Source organism: Rhinopithecus bieti, unplaced genomic scaffold (assembly GCF_001698545.2).
Source record: "Rhinopithecus bieti isolate Rb0 unplaced genomic scaffold, ASM169854v2 scaffold_13247, whole genome shotgun sequence".
In the NCBI taxonomy this organism is placed as follows: Eukaryota; Metazoa; Chordata; class Mammalia; order Primates; family Cercopithecidae; genus Rhinopithecus; species Rhinopithecus bieti.
The window spans coordinates 2,865,921-2,882,003 of record NW_016807505.1 but is presented as its reverse complement, the minus strand read 5'-3'; the positions used below and the strand labels follow the sequence as shown (position 1 = coordinate 2,882,003).

Genomic DNA, 16,083 nt, shown 5'->3' with positions numbered 1-16,083 from the left:
TTTTTTTTTTTTTTTTTTTTTTTTTCTGAGACGGAGTCTCGCTCTGTCGCCCAGGCTGGAGTGCAGTGGCCGGATCTCAGCTCACTGCAAGCTCCGCCTCCCGGGTTCCCGCCATTCTCCCGCCTCAGCCTCCCGAGTAGCTGGGACTACAGGCGCCGCCACCACACTCGGCTAATTGTTTGTATTTTTTTTAGTAGAGACGGGGTTTCACCGTGTCAGCCAGGATGGTCTCGATCTCCTGACCTCGTGATCCACCTGCCTCGGCCTCCCAAAGTGCTGGGATGACAGGCGTGAGGCACCACGCCTGGCCTGATCACACTTTTTTACTGGTAATTACTTCTTTGAGGAATAGACACTGAAGCATTACATGGACCCTCTAATTTTACATTTTATTGTCCTCACACTTGAATTTTACCCTAAAATACTAACCGAACACAAGTATATGCTGGTCTTACTGCCAATCAGCAGATGTTTGAAATCCAAAGATTCATGGGTGGATAGCTTAAAGGAAGTAAGAAAACAAATATCAACTGTAGAATCTAGGTGGTAGTAGAATTTTTTGGTTTCTGTATGATGACACATGAGGTGATACTCAAGGAACACCCCTATGGACAGGAAGATAGATGTGATTTTGAGTTGTGATTACCAGGAAAACTTTAGCCAGGACTGGACTGGGCTGCCTGTCTGAGACTGGGAGGTGTTTGGCTGCCAGCAGAGCTGACTGCGTGGCTTCTTGAATTATGATTTTTTCTTCCCTGGGAAGAGTAAATAGGTTGACTGAATGACTGTTTGGATACCCTCTGGGAAAGGGAGCCCCCAGGCCTTTGAAGGCAGAGGCCTCAGTGTGGGGCTGAGGCTATGCCAGTGGGGGCTGAGGGCGCGGGGCTTGCATGCGTCCATCCAGACCAGCATGAGCATCTCAGCAGCACAGCCAGGAAGGCGGGCATGAGAGTGCCCTTGCCAAGAGCCAGGTGCCTGCAAAACAACAACATTCCTGCATTCCTCTCATGTGTGGTGTTCTGATACATGGAGTGAGTCTCCTTCTGGTTTAGAGCAAATCAGAAGGAGAAGGTGAACTACTAAGTCCAATGTAGTACGACTCTGACGACAGACATCTTCAATGGCCACGGAAAAGGGGCAAGAGCAGTGTGTGTGGGGTGGGGGTGGGGGGCAGTGGCAGGACAAGGGCCACATGTGGGGCCACACAATTCCCATGCTCCTGTCTCTGTCAGTTGTTTAGCAAATGAGTCTAAAAGATAAATATATCTTTATTTGTTATGGAGAGCGAAGTGAGAACCGAGAAACATCCCAAGAGCAGTGCTGTTGTCCAAGGAAAGTTGGGGTCTGGAAGGAACTATTTTGGGTAAATTCAAAATTTCCTGCACAGAAGTATCTGATCAGTGACAACCAGTTGACATAGAACCATTAAGAAAAGTTTCATTGGACAAAGAGGAAACGCACCCAGGTTATCTAATTGATGGCTACCATGACAATAATGGCAAAGAGAGATTGACCCTGGCTGGCAAAGGCTTCATTATCTCAGGAAACAGGCCTGCATTTCTTCAGATTCTATGTTGATTAAGACGGAAAATGGACGTCTGGCCAAGAGTCTTCACGTGAGCTGGATGGACATCACCTATGTAAGCTCCCGAGTCCCCAGGGGACTCCTAAGGAATCAATTCCTCACCGAGGCAGCCAGCCTCCAAATAGGTCCGTGGCATCCCTTGTCTGCACAGAAGCCATGTGGACTGTTAAAATCTGAATCCTGCTGAAAGCTTACAGTATTTTCATAGAAAACGAATTTGTGGTAAGCTGCATGCCTTTAATATATGATATTTATTAAAAATAAATATCAACCAACTAAAATCAATCTGCTCTGCCCCTTTCAAAAATTTTGGTTCATATATTTGTATCCATATGGCAAAACTAGGCTTATCTGAAAAGTACATAAATGGTGTCGGGAAAACTGGCTAGCCATATGCAGAAAACTGAAAATAGACCCCTTCTTTATACCTTATACAAAAATTCACTCAAGATACATTAAAGACTTAAATGTAAGACCTAAAACCATTAAAAACCCTAGGAGAAAACCTAGGCGATACCATTCAGGCATGGGCAAGGACTTCGTGACCAAAACACCAAAAGCAATGGCAACAAAAGCCAAAATAGACGAACTCTGCACAACAAAAGAAACTATCATCAGAGTGAACAGGCAGTCTACAGAATGGGAGAAAATTTTTGCAATCTATCCATCGGACAAAGGGCTAATATCCAGAATCCACAAAGAACTTAAACAAATTTACAGGAAAAAAAAACAAACAACCCCATCAAAAAGTGGGCGAAGGATATTAACAGACACTTCTCAAAAGAAGACATTTATGCAGCCAACAAATATATGAAAAAAAAGCTCATCATCACTGGTCATTAGAGAAATGCAAATCAAAACCGCAATGAGATACCCTCTCACGTCAGTTAGAATGGCGATCCTTAAGAAGTCAGGAAACAACAGATGCTGGAGAGGATGTGGAGAAATAGGAAAGCTTTTACATTGTTGGTGGGAGTGTAAATTAGTTCAACCATTGTGGAAGGCTGTGATGATTCCTCAAGGATCCAGAACCAGAAATACCATTTGACCCAGCAATCCCATAACTGNAATTTACAGGAAAAAAAAACAAACAACCCCATCAAAAAGTGGGCGAAGGATATTAACAGACACTTCTCAAAAGAAGACATTTATGCAGCCAACAAATATATGAAAAAAAAGGTCATTAGAGAAATGCAAATCAAAACCGCAATGAGATACCCTCTCATGTCAGTTAGAATGGCGATCCTTAAGAAGTCAGGAAACAACAGATGCTGGAGAGGATGTGGAGAAATAGGAAAGCTTTTACATTGTTGGTGGGAGTGTAAATTAGTTCAACCATTGTGGAAGGCTGTGATGATTCCTCAAGGATCCAGAACCAGAAATACCATTTGACCCAGCAATCCCATAACTGGGTATATGCCCAAAGGATTATAAATCATTCTACTATAAAGACACTTGCACATGTACATTTGTAGTAGCACAATTCACAATAGCAAAGACCTGAAACCAACCCAAAGGCCCATCAATGATAGACTGGATAAAGAAAATGTGGCACATATACACCATGGAATACTATGCAGTCCATAAAAAATGATGAGTTCATGTCCTTTGCAGGGACATGGATGAAGCTGGAAACCATTATTCTCAGCAAACTAGCATAAGAACAGAAAACCAAACACCGCATGTTCTCACTCATAAGTGGGAGCTGAACAATGAGAACACATACACACAGGGCAGGAAACATCACACACCAGGGCCTGTGGGGGGTGGGTGGATGGAGGATGGCTAGCACTAGGAGAAATATCTAACGTAGATGGCAGGTTGATGGGTGCAGCGAACCACCATAGCACGTGTATACCTATGTAACAAACCTGCACGTTCTGCACATGTATCCCAGAAAAGTATAATAAAAAAAATTTTAAAAGTCCCTTGTTGGATAAATTTTAAATAATGAAACTATTAATACAAACAGGAGTGAAATGTAGCTACTAAAATATCAAAACAATATCTTCACTCCTATATCTCCTTAATGCTTCTGTATTAATTTTTCTAAGATGACAACTAAATGTTTGCAAAGGGATATATTTATCCTTTAGACTCATTTGCTAAACAAATTAAGGGTTATTTTCTCTTCCAAACATTCACGTACTTTCTTTGAGCTAATTACTTTGCTAGCTCCCTGGGATACCAACAGGTGGATTCATTGGGAAGGGTGTAAAATGAATGCCAGACAATGATGGCTGTCTGCTTTCAAGCTCATTAATCCTCACAAGGTCCTTATCTCTGAAGCCAGCACGAGAATTGTCCTGCCCATTTTGCAGATGAGGAAACTGAGTCTCAGAAGTAAGACAGTGCATCCAAGACGACATATCTTATGAGTGCAGGCCTGGAATTTAAACCCAGGTAGGATGGCTCCAGCATCATATTCTCAACCTCTGTCTTCCAAGTCCTCCTTGGTTACAATCACGGTATGATGCTATGTGCTAAATGTCACCATGCAGCAAAGTCAGGGCATTCTGTAAGTAAATGGCTGTCAACCTGTCCTGGGCTTTGAGGGGCATGGGAGCAGCTCCTGAAAATGGCCTCCTGGAGGAATGACATCAATGCTTAAAAGCCCAGGGACTACTAAGTTATCCAGGTGGGCTGGGAGGGTATGGGAGTGTGGCACGAGTGCTTGCTAGGATGTGGGCAGGAACGAGTGCTCCAGGAGCTTCAGCTCAGGTGTCAAGGGCTGTTTGGCTTTTATCCAGTGCAGGTTTCTCCTAGAGTGCTGTGCTCTACAGCTATCTCGAGGCTATAGGATGGCTCACCCTCGCATTTCATGAACAAAGATACTTTTAAGATTCAGATTGTTATTTGTGTCATGGGATAGTGGCCTAGCTACCTTAAAGGGTTGTAGTATCATCAAAAAAGCATGTAAAACAATGAGTGTTCCTGAGCATCTTAAGCGTGGCGATATTCCAGAGAAATACTTTCCAGAGCCCTAAATCTCAACAAGAATGTCCTTTTATAATTTTAAATCATCATACTCGCTTATGTCATGATACAGATTTAAGACTTTCCTTCCGACCAAATATTGGAAGCAGTAATATAATTCTACAGTGGAAAAATGATACAAAATATCATCCACGCCAGGGGATATATTGTTTGGTATATACAGTCCAACACTGGGTAGGTAAATAAAATGTTCTGGAAACCAGGGGTCAGATACTGGAAGTCAAGTTAACTCTTTGTGGCACTGACATCGTGGAAAAGCCACTGGCCTCAGAATGAGAGGGTCTAATGCTAGCTACAGCACATATTGGGTGCACCACTGAAGGCCATGCCTGAGATCTTACTGAGACTGGTTCCTCATCTATAAATAAAGATATTGGCCCATGTCCTACCTTGCTCAAAGTAGAAAAGCGAGAGCCAAATGGAAACCATAAAATGCTCTTATGCAGACATATTACTGTCATCATATATTAAATGCTATAATTTATTCAGGTGCCATGGAAGGAGTAATTAATTAAATCTGATTTTAAAAGAACAGACATATTCAGATATGATTTGTATCACAGGATTTCAATATTCTTAGCAGACGAGCAGTTCATTAGACCAAGAAGAGGTTTTCTCCGCATTTCCTGTCTGAATTAGAGATGGAGGATGACTCACAGCGGGTGTGAAAGATTTTTCACTCAATCTTGTGAACAAAGATACTGACGCTATTTTAAAATTATGACTTTCAAACCCAGACTGATACATTACCCAGATTGCATTCAGAAAATATGACAAAAGCCAAGAAGAAACCACTTTTTGAGTTTCTTCTACAAGAGCTATTTAAACATATATTCCTATTTGCATTCAAGATATAAATCTCACTATAGCATCCTGCTGGAGCACGTCTCATTGAATACAGTGCTGGCAGCTGACTTAGTGGATGATTACTGAAGAAGACAATGCGTAAATCTCTCAATTCTCCCTCACAGGAACTACATTGAGTCAATAATAACAGGCAATATTTGTATATATACTGGCAATTATGTACTTGGCATGCATTCATTCACTGAAATTCACAATACCCAGATAAAGGAGGAGGCAGTTTCCCTCTCACTTAGGAGGGCAGTGCACGGACGGGTCAGAGGAACTGCCCAAGGTCACAGAGCAGGTAAGTGGTGCAGATTCGTTCAAGCAGAGTGTGGTCTGACTCTAGCACTGGAGCTCCTGCGCTCTGTGCTCCCTCCCTCCCAGTGGGCACTGCCGGAGGAAATACATGTATTTTTTAATGAGCTGGAATATTACACACACAATATCAAAACCTTTATATAGAGAATCATGTTTTGGAGTTTGGAGAATTCCTTAGAGAAGCTTCTACACATAAAGACTGAATCAACTTCCAAAACATCAGATGTCCACATCAAGCCATGTGGCTTTTGCCACCGCCATGGGAGAGCAGCCTTTCTCCTGACTGTTTTGACCATGATAACTAGTTTCTGAGGGAGCCTCTTCATGGTGGTGTAATAAACCAGGCACCAGAGGGAAAGCTCCCGGTGCCAAGAAGCCCCAGGCTTCTTCCTTGATCTCTTCCTGTGACGTCAGGGAGCCTTTCCTAGGATCACTTCCACTACAAAGCCGCTTCTAAGCATGCTCTGAGCCTGACCTGAGCGCCCCTCAGCTTGCCGTAGGTATATGCCCATTGCAAAGCAGCCTTCATATTTCCAGTCCTATCTGACAAACCTGCTGTGGGTGAGGAAAAAGCGCCGCGCATTCTACCCAAATTATTTTAGACAACTGGACTCAGGTTCAAATGGGCATTACGGGCAGCCTTGATATGGCAAAGATATGGATTAACCTGCAAATGTCATAAAGGTTTTACACAAGGGAGAGAAGCAGCTTGCTAGAGATCATAGAGTCAATCTCTTTCTCTCTTCTTGTTTTTCTTTAGCCTGAACACGTCATTAGTTCACCATTATTTTTATTGGCTTTTTTATAGAATATTCTCTGTTTCTTTTCACATTTGGAATTCCACTGGCTTCTGGTTGCCATGATTTCTGGTAAAAAGTCAGATACCTGTGTTATTTTTGGGTTTTGATCATTTGGCCACAGTGCACTTTTGTATGAAAATCTGTAAAAAATAAAATTTTATTATCCTTCAAGGGGGGACTCTTCATTCTCTTTTCCAGGCCAAAGATTGGGAGTGATCACCTTCATACCATCAGGGGCTGGGATGACTGAAGGCTGAGCTGTAGTCTGACGGGTTTTTTAGTCTCTTTTGCACTTGCTGTACAGATAACTCCAGGGGCTCTAGCTCCAGTGGCATGTTCACCGCGACCCCCCTTCCTGGTGCATCCTCAGTGGTGCGCTTTCCTTATCTTGCCCTCCCTGACAGAGTCTACTTTTCAGACCCTTTCTCCTTGTTTTCTTCACTTTCTTCTTTTCACAGTTTTGAAATTCAGAAAATGTCTGGAGTATAGAGTCCATTTATCTTTCCTTCCTTTCTCTCTGAGATAATGGCCTCATGCGTATTTTAATTATTGACTCACTGATGCACTAACCCAAGAGGATAACTTTCCATAGCCACCTTCTTTCCAGACTCATAAAGTGGATTTTCATTGCATCATATGCAGGGTACACAGGATCACCATGTATAATCACTGACCATGTTCACCGATCACCTGGCCGAGTGGTGTTCACCAGACGTATCCCCTGTGCATCTTCTTCCTTTGTCTCCTCCTGTGCTCTTTGGAAGAAAGTCACCAGGTGCAGCCCACAATTAAAGAGTGGGAGCTATGCCCTGCCTCCTTGAGGGAATAACATCTACATAAATCATGTGAAATTCTGCATGGGGGATTTGTCTGGGTTCTCCCATGTAGGTATGTATGTATTTATTCATTTATTTGCATCAGTGTGGCCTCATGGATATTGATTTTTTTTCTTGGGTTATAATCCAATACTACCATATTTATCTTGCTGCTCACATTTTTGGCTTTGACCATTGTAATATCTTTTAGTTGGCATCTGTTGATATGGCCCCATGATTTTGTGTGTAGGTGGGTGGGTGTGAGGTGAGTGGTTAGCATGTCTTAGTTTCTGGAACTGCAAGATTCTCTAGGCTCACATTGTATATTCCCTGCTGCAGCCTCACAATCTGCCACTTTTCCAAGGAGCCCTGGTTCCTTTAATTGGAGAATGATATTAGAAGCCAAGATCTGGGCACTAAGGGTACTTATTGCTCCTGCAGCGTTGTTGCTCCTAGGACTTCTCAGCTGACAGCGCAGGAAATATATGTGTGTATATCAACTCATACATGTATGCATATCCATATATACTGAGCTTCTTTTTAATTAACAACATTTATTGAAAACCAAAGCTGAACGTTTTACCATCAGCCTGTTTCTGATCATTCCAAGGTATACTTCCTTGAAATCGCTGCAGATTATTCTCAGTGATGGTATGCCTACAGATATTTTAAATTATTAGAATAAAAAAAGTAAGAGGTTTACTTCCTATTGCAATTGGTAGATAGATATAGAAGAGATAACAAAAAGCTTGATTTGCTGGGCACAGTGGCTCACATCTGTAATCCCAGCACTTTGGGAGGCCCAGAAGGGTGGACCACCTGAGGTCAGGAGTTCGAGACCAGCCTGGCCAACATGGTGAAACCTCGTTTCTACTAAAAATACAAAAAATTAGCCGGGCGTGGTGGCAGGAGCCTGTAATCCCAGCTACTTGAGAGGCTGAGGCAGGAGAATTGCTTGAACCTAGGAGGTGGTGGTCGCAGTGAGCCGAGATCATGCCATTGCACTCCAGCCTGGGTAGCAAGAGTGAAACTCCGTCTCAAAAAAAAAAAAAGAAAAAACAAGTCTCTGATTTTTGTTATGCACGGTGGCCTCTAGCTAGTGCAAAGGAAAGGTCAGCTGCAATTGTTCTTGGAGAATAGTTGAGGAAGGCACAAAGACTGCACAGAGACTGTTCAAGACCATCAGTAACCTAACAAAGCACACCGTTGTGCCAATCAGAAGTCCAAGACACTTGGACTTACTGGGAAGTCCAAGTAAAACAGATATGTCTGGGACAAAGAGAACATCTCATTTCCCAATGCAATTGAAATGCTACTCTTCATAATGTGCTAAACTTTCTTCATTACTGCCATGGGTTAAGTTGTATTCACCCAAAGATGTTAGAGTCCTAACCCACAGTACTGTGAACATGACCTTATTTGGAAATAGAGCCTTTGAAAATGGTTAAGTTGAGGTCATGAAGGCAGGGCTAATCCAATATGACTGGTGTTTCTATAGAAAGAGGAAATGCAGACACAGAGATCGACACCTCCAGGGGGAAGACAATAGAACAGAATTCACTTCTTGAATTCGCTGCACATTAGAAGGACATGGAGAGAATACTACCTGCAAGCCAACGAGAGAGGCCTGGGGCAGATCCTTCCCTCACGGCACTCGGAAGATGCCAAGCCTGCCATCTTGATTTTAGACTTCCAGCCTCCAGAACTGAGAGACAACATGTTTCTGTTGTTTGAGCCACAGTTGGTAGAACTGTGAAAGCAGCTCCAGGAAACTAATTCAGTGACTAATGTTTTTGAGCAGTCTCTGTGCATTTTAAATAAACATATTTAATATATTACATTCAAGTCTCAGAATGTCATAAATAACATTTTTGATATTCACGTTATCCCAACAGAGAAAAGTGAGTCCAGTCAAATAAATGCAGATGTTTAGGGCTGTGCCCAAAGCATGGCGGGCCACAGTAGCCACAGTGAGAGGATGGTGGGAGGCAATAATAGACACAGACCACCTCCCAGGGCCTGGACTTGGCAATGCACCTGCAGGCTTCATATCTCGTTCTCCTGATTCTGAGGTTTCCCAAAGTGTTTCCATTTCACAAATAAGTTCCCTAGTAGAATTATTTACATAAGCTTGAAAACTTGGCACAATCATATCCATCCTTTTCAAACTTTACAACGACTTGTGAGAACCAAGTAGACAGTGTTGCAAATGCTTTCGTTTTCTTGGAAAAAAGGGATTATGTAAGTAAGTGTGTTATTGCCATAGTCATAATTTTGAGTTAGGAGATGGAGAAACAAGGAATAACATTTGCCTATAAAAAGGCATTTTTCTCACAGGGATCCTTTCAAATGCCATCACAGCCCCATGGGTGATCCTCCACATTGTGAAAATGTCAATCACATTTAGCAAGCAATGGTGTTTCATGAATATTCATTAAACAGTGAACTGTTGACACCTGAATTGACGCTGGATATGGCCTGAAAACACGCAACAACACACCCCAGTTGCAGGCACAGCGTGACTTCTCATGCTTGTGGGCTCCAGCTACCATGCATCCGTCACGAGCATATGAAATGGGAAATTTTTTATTATCCAAAGGACATTTTCCTTACAAGTGTAATTATACAGAAGATCGAATATGGTTGTAAAACTTACTAAAAATATGACTTTAGAGATCGATTATAATTTAAGAGCCACAGTAACACCCAGCACAAGAATTGCTCAGACTGTTGCCTCAAATCTGTTGTCTCCTTCTATTTGTCACTTTTCTGAGCTAGTATTTGCTTGCAATCAATTTCAAAATCCCCTCAGTTAGTTGGGCTCCGCTTAACTTTGCATTTCCTTTTGTTTTGAGAACACCAGGAAAGGAGAAGCAGTGACTTTTGGGATGTAAATGCTAGAGCAGTCCTCCCTGCTGCTTGGTAACTCCCTTCAGGCAGCCTTAGACCCCAAAGGTCTGCTGGTGCATGGCAGCCTTTAAGACAGGGAATTACATGACCATGGTAGGTGCCTCTTAATTGGCAGCAAGCATCCCAAAACATTTTCCTTTGCACTGCCTCCGCAGTTCATTTACATAAATTGTGGTGTTCCATTATTTAACATTATCATTGTTTAACATTTAAACACAGATCCCATTTCTCAAATTTTCCACCATGACACCCATAGAGAATCTTTTGCTTTTCTCCCTTAATCAGGTAACTTTTTCAGGACTTTTCTTGATGTGTCAATAACTCTCTATTTTACAGTGGTACCAAGAATTAAGACCAGGCTTTAAAGATATTTACCATTAATTCTCAAAACTGGCATCTTAATCTACTCACCAATAAAATAATTAGATAATTTTAAGAGCCAACAAATTCTTCATACTAACAAATAATATCAGTAGAAAAGCTAACTCTACCCCCATCTGCACCCCACACCCTGCCAAAGGAAAATCAGTTGTGAAAAAGTAGACCCTAGGAATAATGAAATACCCAAACCAGAAAACAACAACATAAGACATAAGACAAAAAGCAAAACAAAACACATTCACATATATTCATAGGCAGAAGAAGAACTCTTTTTATTTAATTACAGGATTTTGAATATGCATGTAATAATCACTTCATAAAATCAAATTGGTAGGTAATTATTGTGCTCAATCATTGAAAAAGAAACTCAGAGTTAAAGATAAAACTTAGAGTAAATAAAAAGAATTGAAACTCAAAGGGCATGTCAAACCAGCTTCTTTTATGTGTGGATTCTCAATAATATCTGATTCTTCTTGTACCTGGAAATTTGCAGAATTCTCCCCTTCAGTAAAATTGGTTTGGGTAAATATGGTCAGTAGTGAGTTAGGTTAAGTTTATACCTAGGTTTATAGATATTATGCAAACACAGCCTGGATTCAAAAATATGAATTAATTCTAATCATCCCTCTCCCATACCAATTAAAACATTAAAACACAGTTTCACTTTGAATCACTTGTTTTGTCTCCAGTATCACTAATGTATCATGGTTACCCGAAAGGCCGGGACATTAAGGATATGACTACATATGGCGTTAGGCCTCGCGGAATTTGGAGAGCTGTGCCTCTTTCAGTAAATTCCTACCTGCAGACGTCGTCACGATTTCTGTGGTGTTTCTGAGGCCCATGAAGTCAAACTGATAAAGCCGCCATGATTTCTGGTCAGCCGCCTCCACTGAATTTTTTCTCCATCTATAAATCATTTCTTCTTTGGGATAGCCATCTAAAAATACAGAGCAAACATTAGCGCTTGAAGGTACACATTTATAAATCATTAAAGTGAAAATTATAATTCTGATCAATGAATAGGAGTTAAACTTTTAGGCCATATGTGCTCTCTCAGTTTTCTTCCAAGACACAGAAACTCGAAAAATGAACGGCCGAACGCCACCTAATCCCACTGCAGATTTTCACGAATGGCCAGGCGCTCCACCACATAGGCCTGGCCACTGACAACACACAGGGGGTGGTGTCTTCATTTCTTTAACCTTGGAGAGCCGTAGCTGCCGTCGGCCTTCAAGGAGTGGAGGTGCTTGTCAATGGCTCCCAGACTCTGAGTCCTTGCCATGCAGATCTAACTACATGGCCCATGCCCATACACCTTCCACCCTTCCCCAACATGTGTTCCATCCAGATCTCAGGAAAGAGGAACTCAGTAAGGGAATCACTCCAGAATTCGATAGACCCTTTCTCCTATCAGTCTCCAGCTTTGATAGGTGAATATTGACCTGCTTCAGGGACCCTTTCTCACGTGGTTAATTACTCCAGGAAGGGTAAGCCTGGCGTTTCTGCTGCCTAGGGCCCAAGTTGGTGACTGCCTAGATCATGACATCAGGCAGGTGCTCTGCCCCGCCCTGTGGGCGCTGTCACCAGGGCTCCCTGGCTCCCTGAGCCAGAGGTGAATATTTGCCAGATGCCTGCTTTTCTGCCTGCATCTGTACTCCTGAATTCCCCACTTCTGAACCATGCTTGGGATAACACCATCCCCTCTCTGCTGGAGCTCTATGGCCTGGTGCAGCTGCTCTCTTTTTCCTGCCTGATCTGCAGGCTCTGCAGCTGTGTCTGCCCCACAGGGCGTGCCCTACTCTCAAGAATAGGTCTAGGCCTTGTGTCATCGGCAACACGTGACAGCATTAGCGTTCTCCGCCTTCACTGATTCATACAGACACTGATGGCATGACTCTGGAAGAAATGTATGCACCATCTTGATGAGTTATCCTGAATACTAAAAGCCCTGCCTTAGTGCACACATATGTATGCAAACATATTAATAAAGTGGTTGAAATGTGCTGATTAAACATTTAAATCAGTTTGCAAAATTCTTAAAGGCAATCTGCCTTCTTGAGTTTTTTCCCTCTTTGCCTGACGTTGCTGGCTTGGCTCCATCATTGAAAGACTAAAATAAAGCCCAGACATGCCCCGCTTTCTGATTGCGGGTTGCCCGGTGAAATTATTGTCAACACAGCAGGGACACATGCTCTCCTCGCACTTGAAAATGCTACGCTCAAGGGACCCAGAGCCAGTCTGAAGCATTTCTAGGAAGGAATCACTGTACTTGGCCATTGGCCATGTCCCAGTTGCTTTCTATCCCCATTAGGCTGTCATAATTACGAAAGGTGCTCTATGCTAGAATTCTTCCTTTTAACTTTGTTTTAAATCACCTTTATTTGAGATATAATGCACATACATAAATTCACACATTCAATGTGCCCAAATCAGAGGGTTATCACATATTCTCTGAATGGTGGAACCATCACCCTCATCTAATTTTAGAATATTTTCATCACCAAAATGAACCACCTGACCAAGTCGTGGTCACTCCCCTTTTCCCCCCTTTTCCTCCCCACACCCACCACCCACCTCACCTAGTCCTAGGCAGTCACTTATATTGTCTGTCACTACAGTTTGGTCTATTCTGGACATTTTATATAAATGGAATCATATGATATGTGAGCTTCTGTAAATAGCTTATTTCACTTAGCATAATGTGTTCAAGGTTCACTCCATCGTAGCACATATCAGTACTTCATTCATTTTTTTTTTCTCTTGAGACAGAGTCTCACTCTGTCGCCCAGGCTAGAGTGCAGTGGCGCGATCTCGGCTCACTGTAAGCTCCGCCTCCCGGGTTCATGCCATTCTCCTGCCTCAGCCTCCCAAGTAGCTGGGACTACAGGCATCCACGACCAAACTCAGCGAATTTTTTGTATTTTTAGCTGAGATGGGGTTTCACTGCGTTAGCCAGGATGGTCTCGATCTCCTGACCTCGTGATCCACCTGCCTTGGCCTCCCAAAGTGCTGGGATTACAGGCATGAGCCACTGCCCCTGGCCCTCCATTCTTATTTATTGCCAAATAATATTTCATTGTAGATGTACCATACTTTGTTTATCCATTAATCAGTTGGTAGACCTTTTGGTTGAGTCCATTTTTTCATGATTATGAATATTGTTATGGGCATTTGTGTACAGGATTTTGTGTTGATACATGTTTTCAGTTCTCTTGGTTATACACCTTGGAGTGGAATTGTTGAGTCTGGGGAACTACATTTAACATGTTGAGGAACTGCCAGATTGTCTTCCAAAGTGGCTGGAACTTAAAATCCTATAGCAATGTACCAGGGTTTCAATTTCTCCATATCCTCTGCAACACGTGTTAGTTTCTGTCTTTTCAGTGATAACAATTGCAGCAGGTGTGACATGGCATTTCACCATTGTTTGGATTTGTATTTCTCCAGTGACTGATAATACTGAGCATATTCTCATGCTTTTATTGGCCATATGTATGTTTTCTTTGGTGAGATGTTTGTTCAGATATTTTGCTGATTTCTTAATTGGGTGGTTTTTATATTGTTGAGTTTTAAGAGTTATTTGTATATTTTGGGTACAAGTCCCTTATCAGATACATATTTTAAAATATTTTCTCCCTTTCTGTGGTTCATCTTTCCTTTTGTAGTGACTGGCATTTTTTTATTGTAGTAGTATATACATAATGTAAAGTGTATCATTTGAATCATTTTTGAGGACACAATTTGGTGGCATAAGGTACATTCACAATGGTGTGCAACCACCACCAGCATCCGTCTCCAGAATTCCTTCTTTTCTTTTTCTTTCTTTCTTTCTTTTTTTTGAGATGGAGTCTCGCTCTGTTGCCCAGGCTGGAGTGCAGTGGCACAATCTCAGCTCACTGCAACCTCTGCCTCCTGGGTTCACAGCATTCTCCTGCCTCAGCCTCCCAAGTAGCAGGGACTACAGGCGGCCGCCACCACGCCTGGCTGTTTTTTTTTGTTTTTTGTTTTTTGTTTTTGGTATTTTTAGTAGAGACGGGGTTTCACCATGTTAGCCAGGATGGTCTTGATCTCCTGACCTTGTGATCTGTCCTCCTTGGCCTTCCAAAGTGCTGGGATTACAGGTGTGAGCCACTGTGCCCGGCTTTGTTTTCTTTTTAATAGAATTTATTTTTGAGTGTACTTCTAGGTTTACAGCAAAACTGAGTGGAAAGTTCAGAGATTTCCTGTATACCCCCTGCCCCACACATGCACAGCCTCCCTCATTATCAATATCCTGCTGCAGAATGGTACATCGGTTACAACTGATTAATTATGTCGTTGTTACTAAGAGTCCATAGTTTACCTTAGGGTTTACTTTCGGTGTTGTATGTTCTATGGGTTTGGATAAATGTATAATGACCTGTATCCACAACTACGGTATTGTACAGGGTATCTTTCCTGCCCTACAAATCCCCTGTGCTCCACCTATTCATCCCTCCCTGCCATCCTTCGCCTTAGCAATTACTGATCCTTTTACTGTCTCCATGGTTTTCTTTTCTAGAGTGTCTTAAGGTTGGACTCATATAGCATGTAGCTATTTCAGCTTTGCTTATTAGTAATGTGCATTTAAGTTTTTCCCTGTCTTCCTGGCTTAATAGCTCATTTCATTTGCTGAATAAATTCCATTATCTAGATATATCACATTTTATTTATCAATTCACCTACTGAAAGCCACCTTGGTTGCTTCTAAGTTTGGGCATTTATGAATAAAGCTTTGTGATAAACATACAGGTGCAAGTTTTTGTGTGGATGTGACTTGTCTTTTGATTTTTCCTTCTTTGTTTTGAGGATAATTTGGCTAGGAATATAATTATTTGTTGACAGTCATTTCTTTCAACACTCTGAAGGTGTGATCTAATATTCTTAATGGCTTCCATGGTTTCTCATTAGAAATCTGCTGCTAATCATATTGTGATTCACCTGTAAGTAAATACTGCTTTTCTCTTGCTGTTTTCAAAATGTTCTCTTTGTCTTTAACATTGTTAGTTTCACTATGATGTGTATAGATGTCAATCTCATTAAGTTCGTTGGGGTTTGTTGACATTCTTAGATGTATAAATGAATTGTTTTGTCAAATTTTTGGCCACTATTTTTTCAAGTAATTTTGTCCCTGTTTCTGTTTTCTCCTCTGAGATTCCCATTATGTGTTTGTTGGTATTCTTCATGATGTGTCACAGGTATATTCATTTCTCTATATTTTTCTTCATTCATTATTCATTTTATTCCACTCACTTGATAATCTCCATTGGTTTATCTTCAAGTTTGCTGATCCTTTCTTCTTTATACTCAGATCTGTTATTATGCCGACCCAGTGATTATTTTTATTGCAGTAATTGTACTTTTCAACTCTAGCATTTCTACTGGGTTCTTTTTCAACAATTTCTAC

At 41.7% G+C, this 16,083-nt stretch overlaps 1 protein-coding gene across 1 annotated transcript in view; it reads right to left on the bottom strand.

Moving 5' to 3' along the window:
• GABRG3 (gamma-aminobutyric acid type A receptor subunit gamma3) overlaps nt 1–16,083 on the bottom strand; it is a 559,764-nt gene that overhangs the window by 45,898 nt on the left and 497,783 nt on the right. Inside the window, exon 6 of the mRNA XM_017882409.1 lies at nt 11,458–11,595. Within this exon, the coding sequence (XP_017737898.1) occupies nt 11,458–11,595 (138 nt within the window). The remainder of the gene's footprint in view (nt 1–11,457; nt 11,596–16,083) is intronic.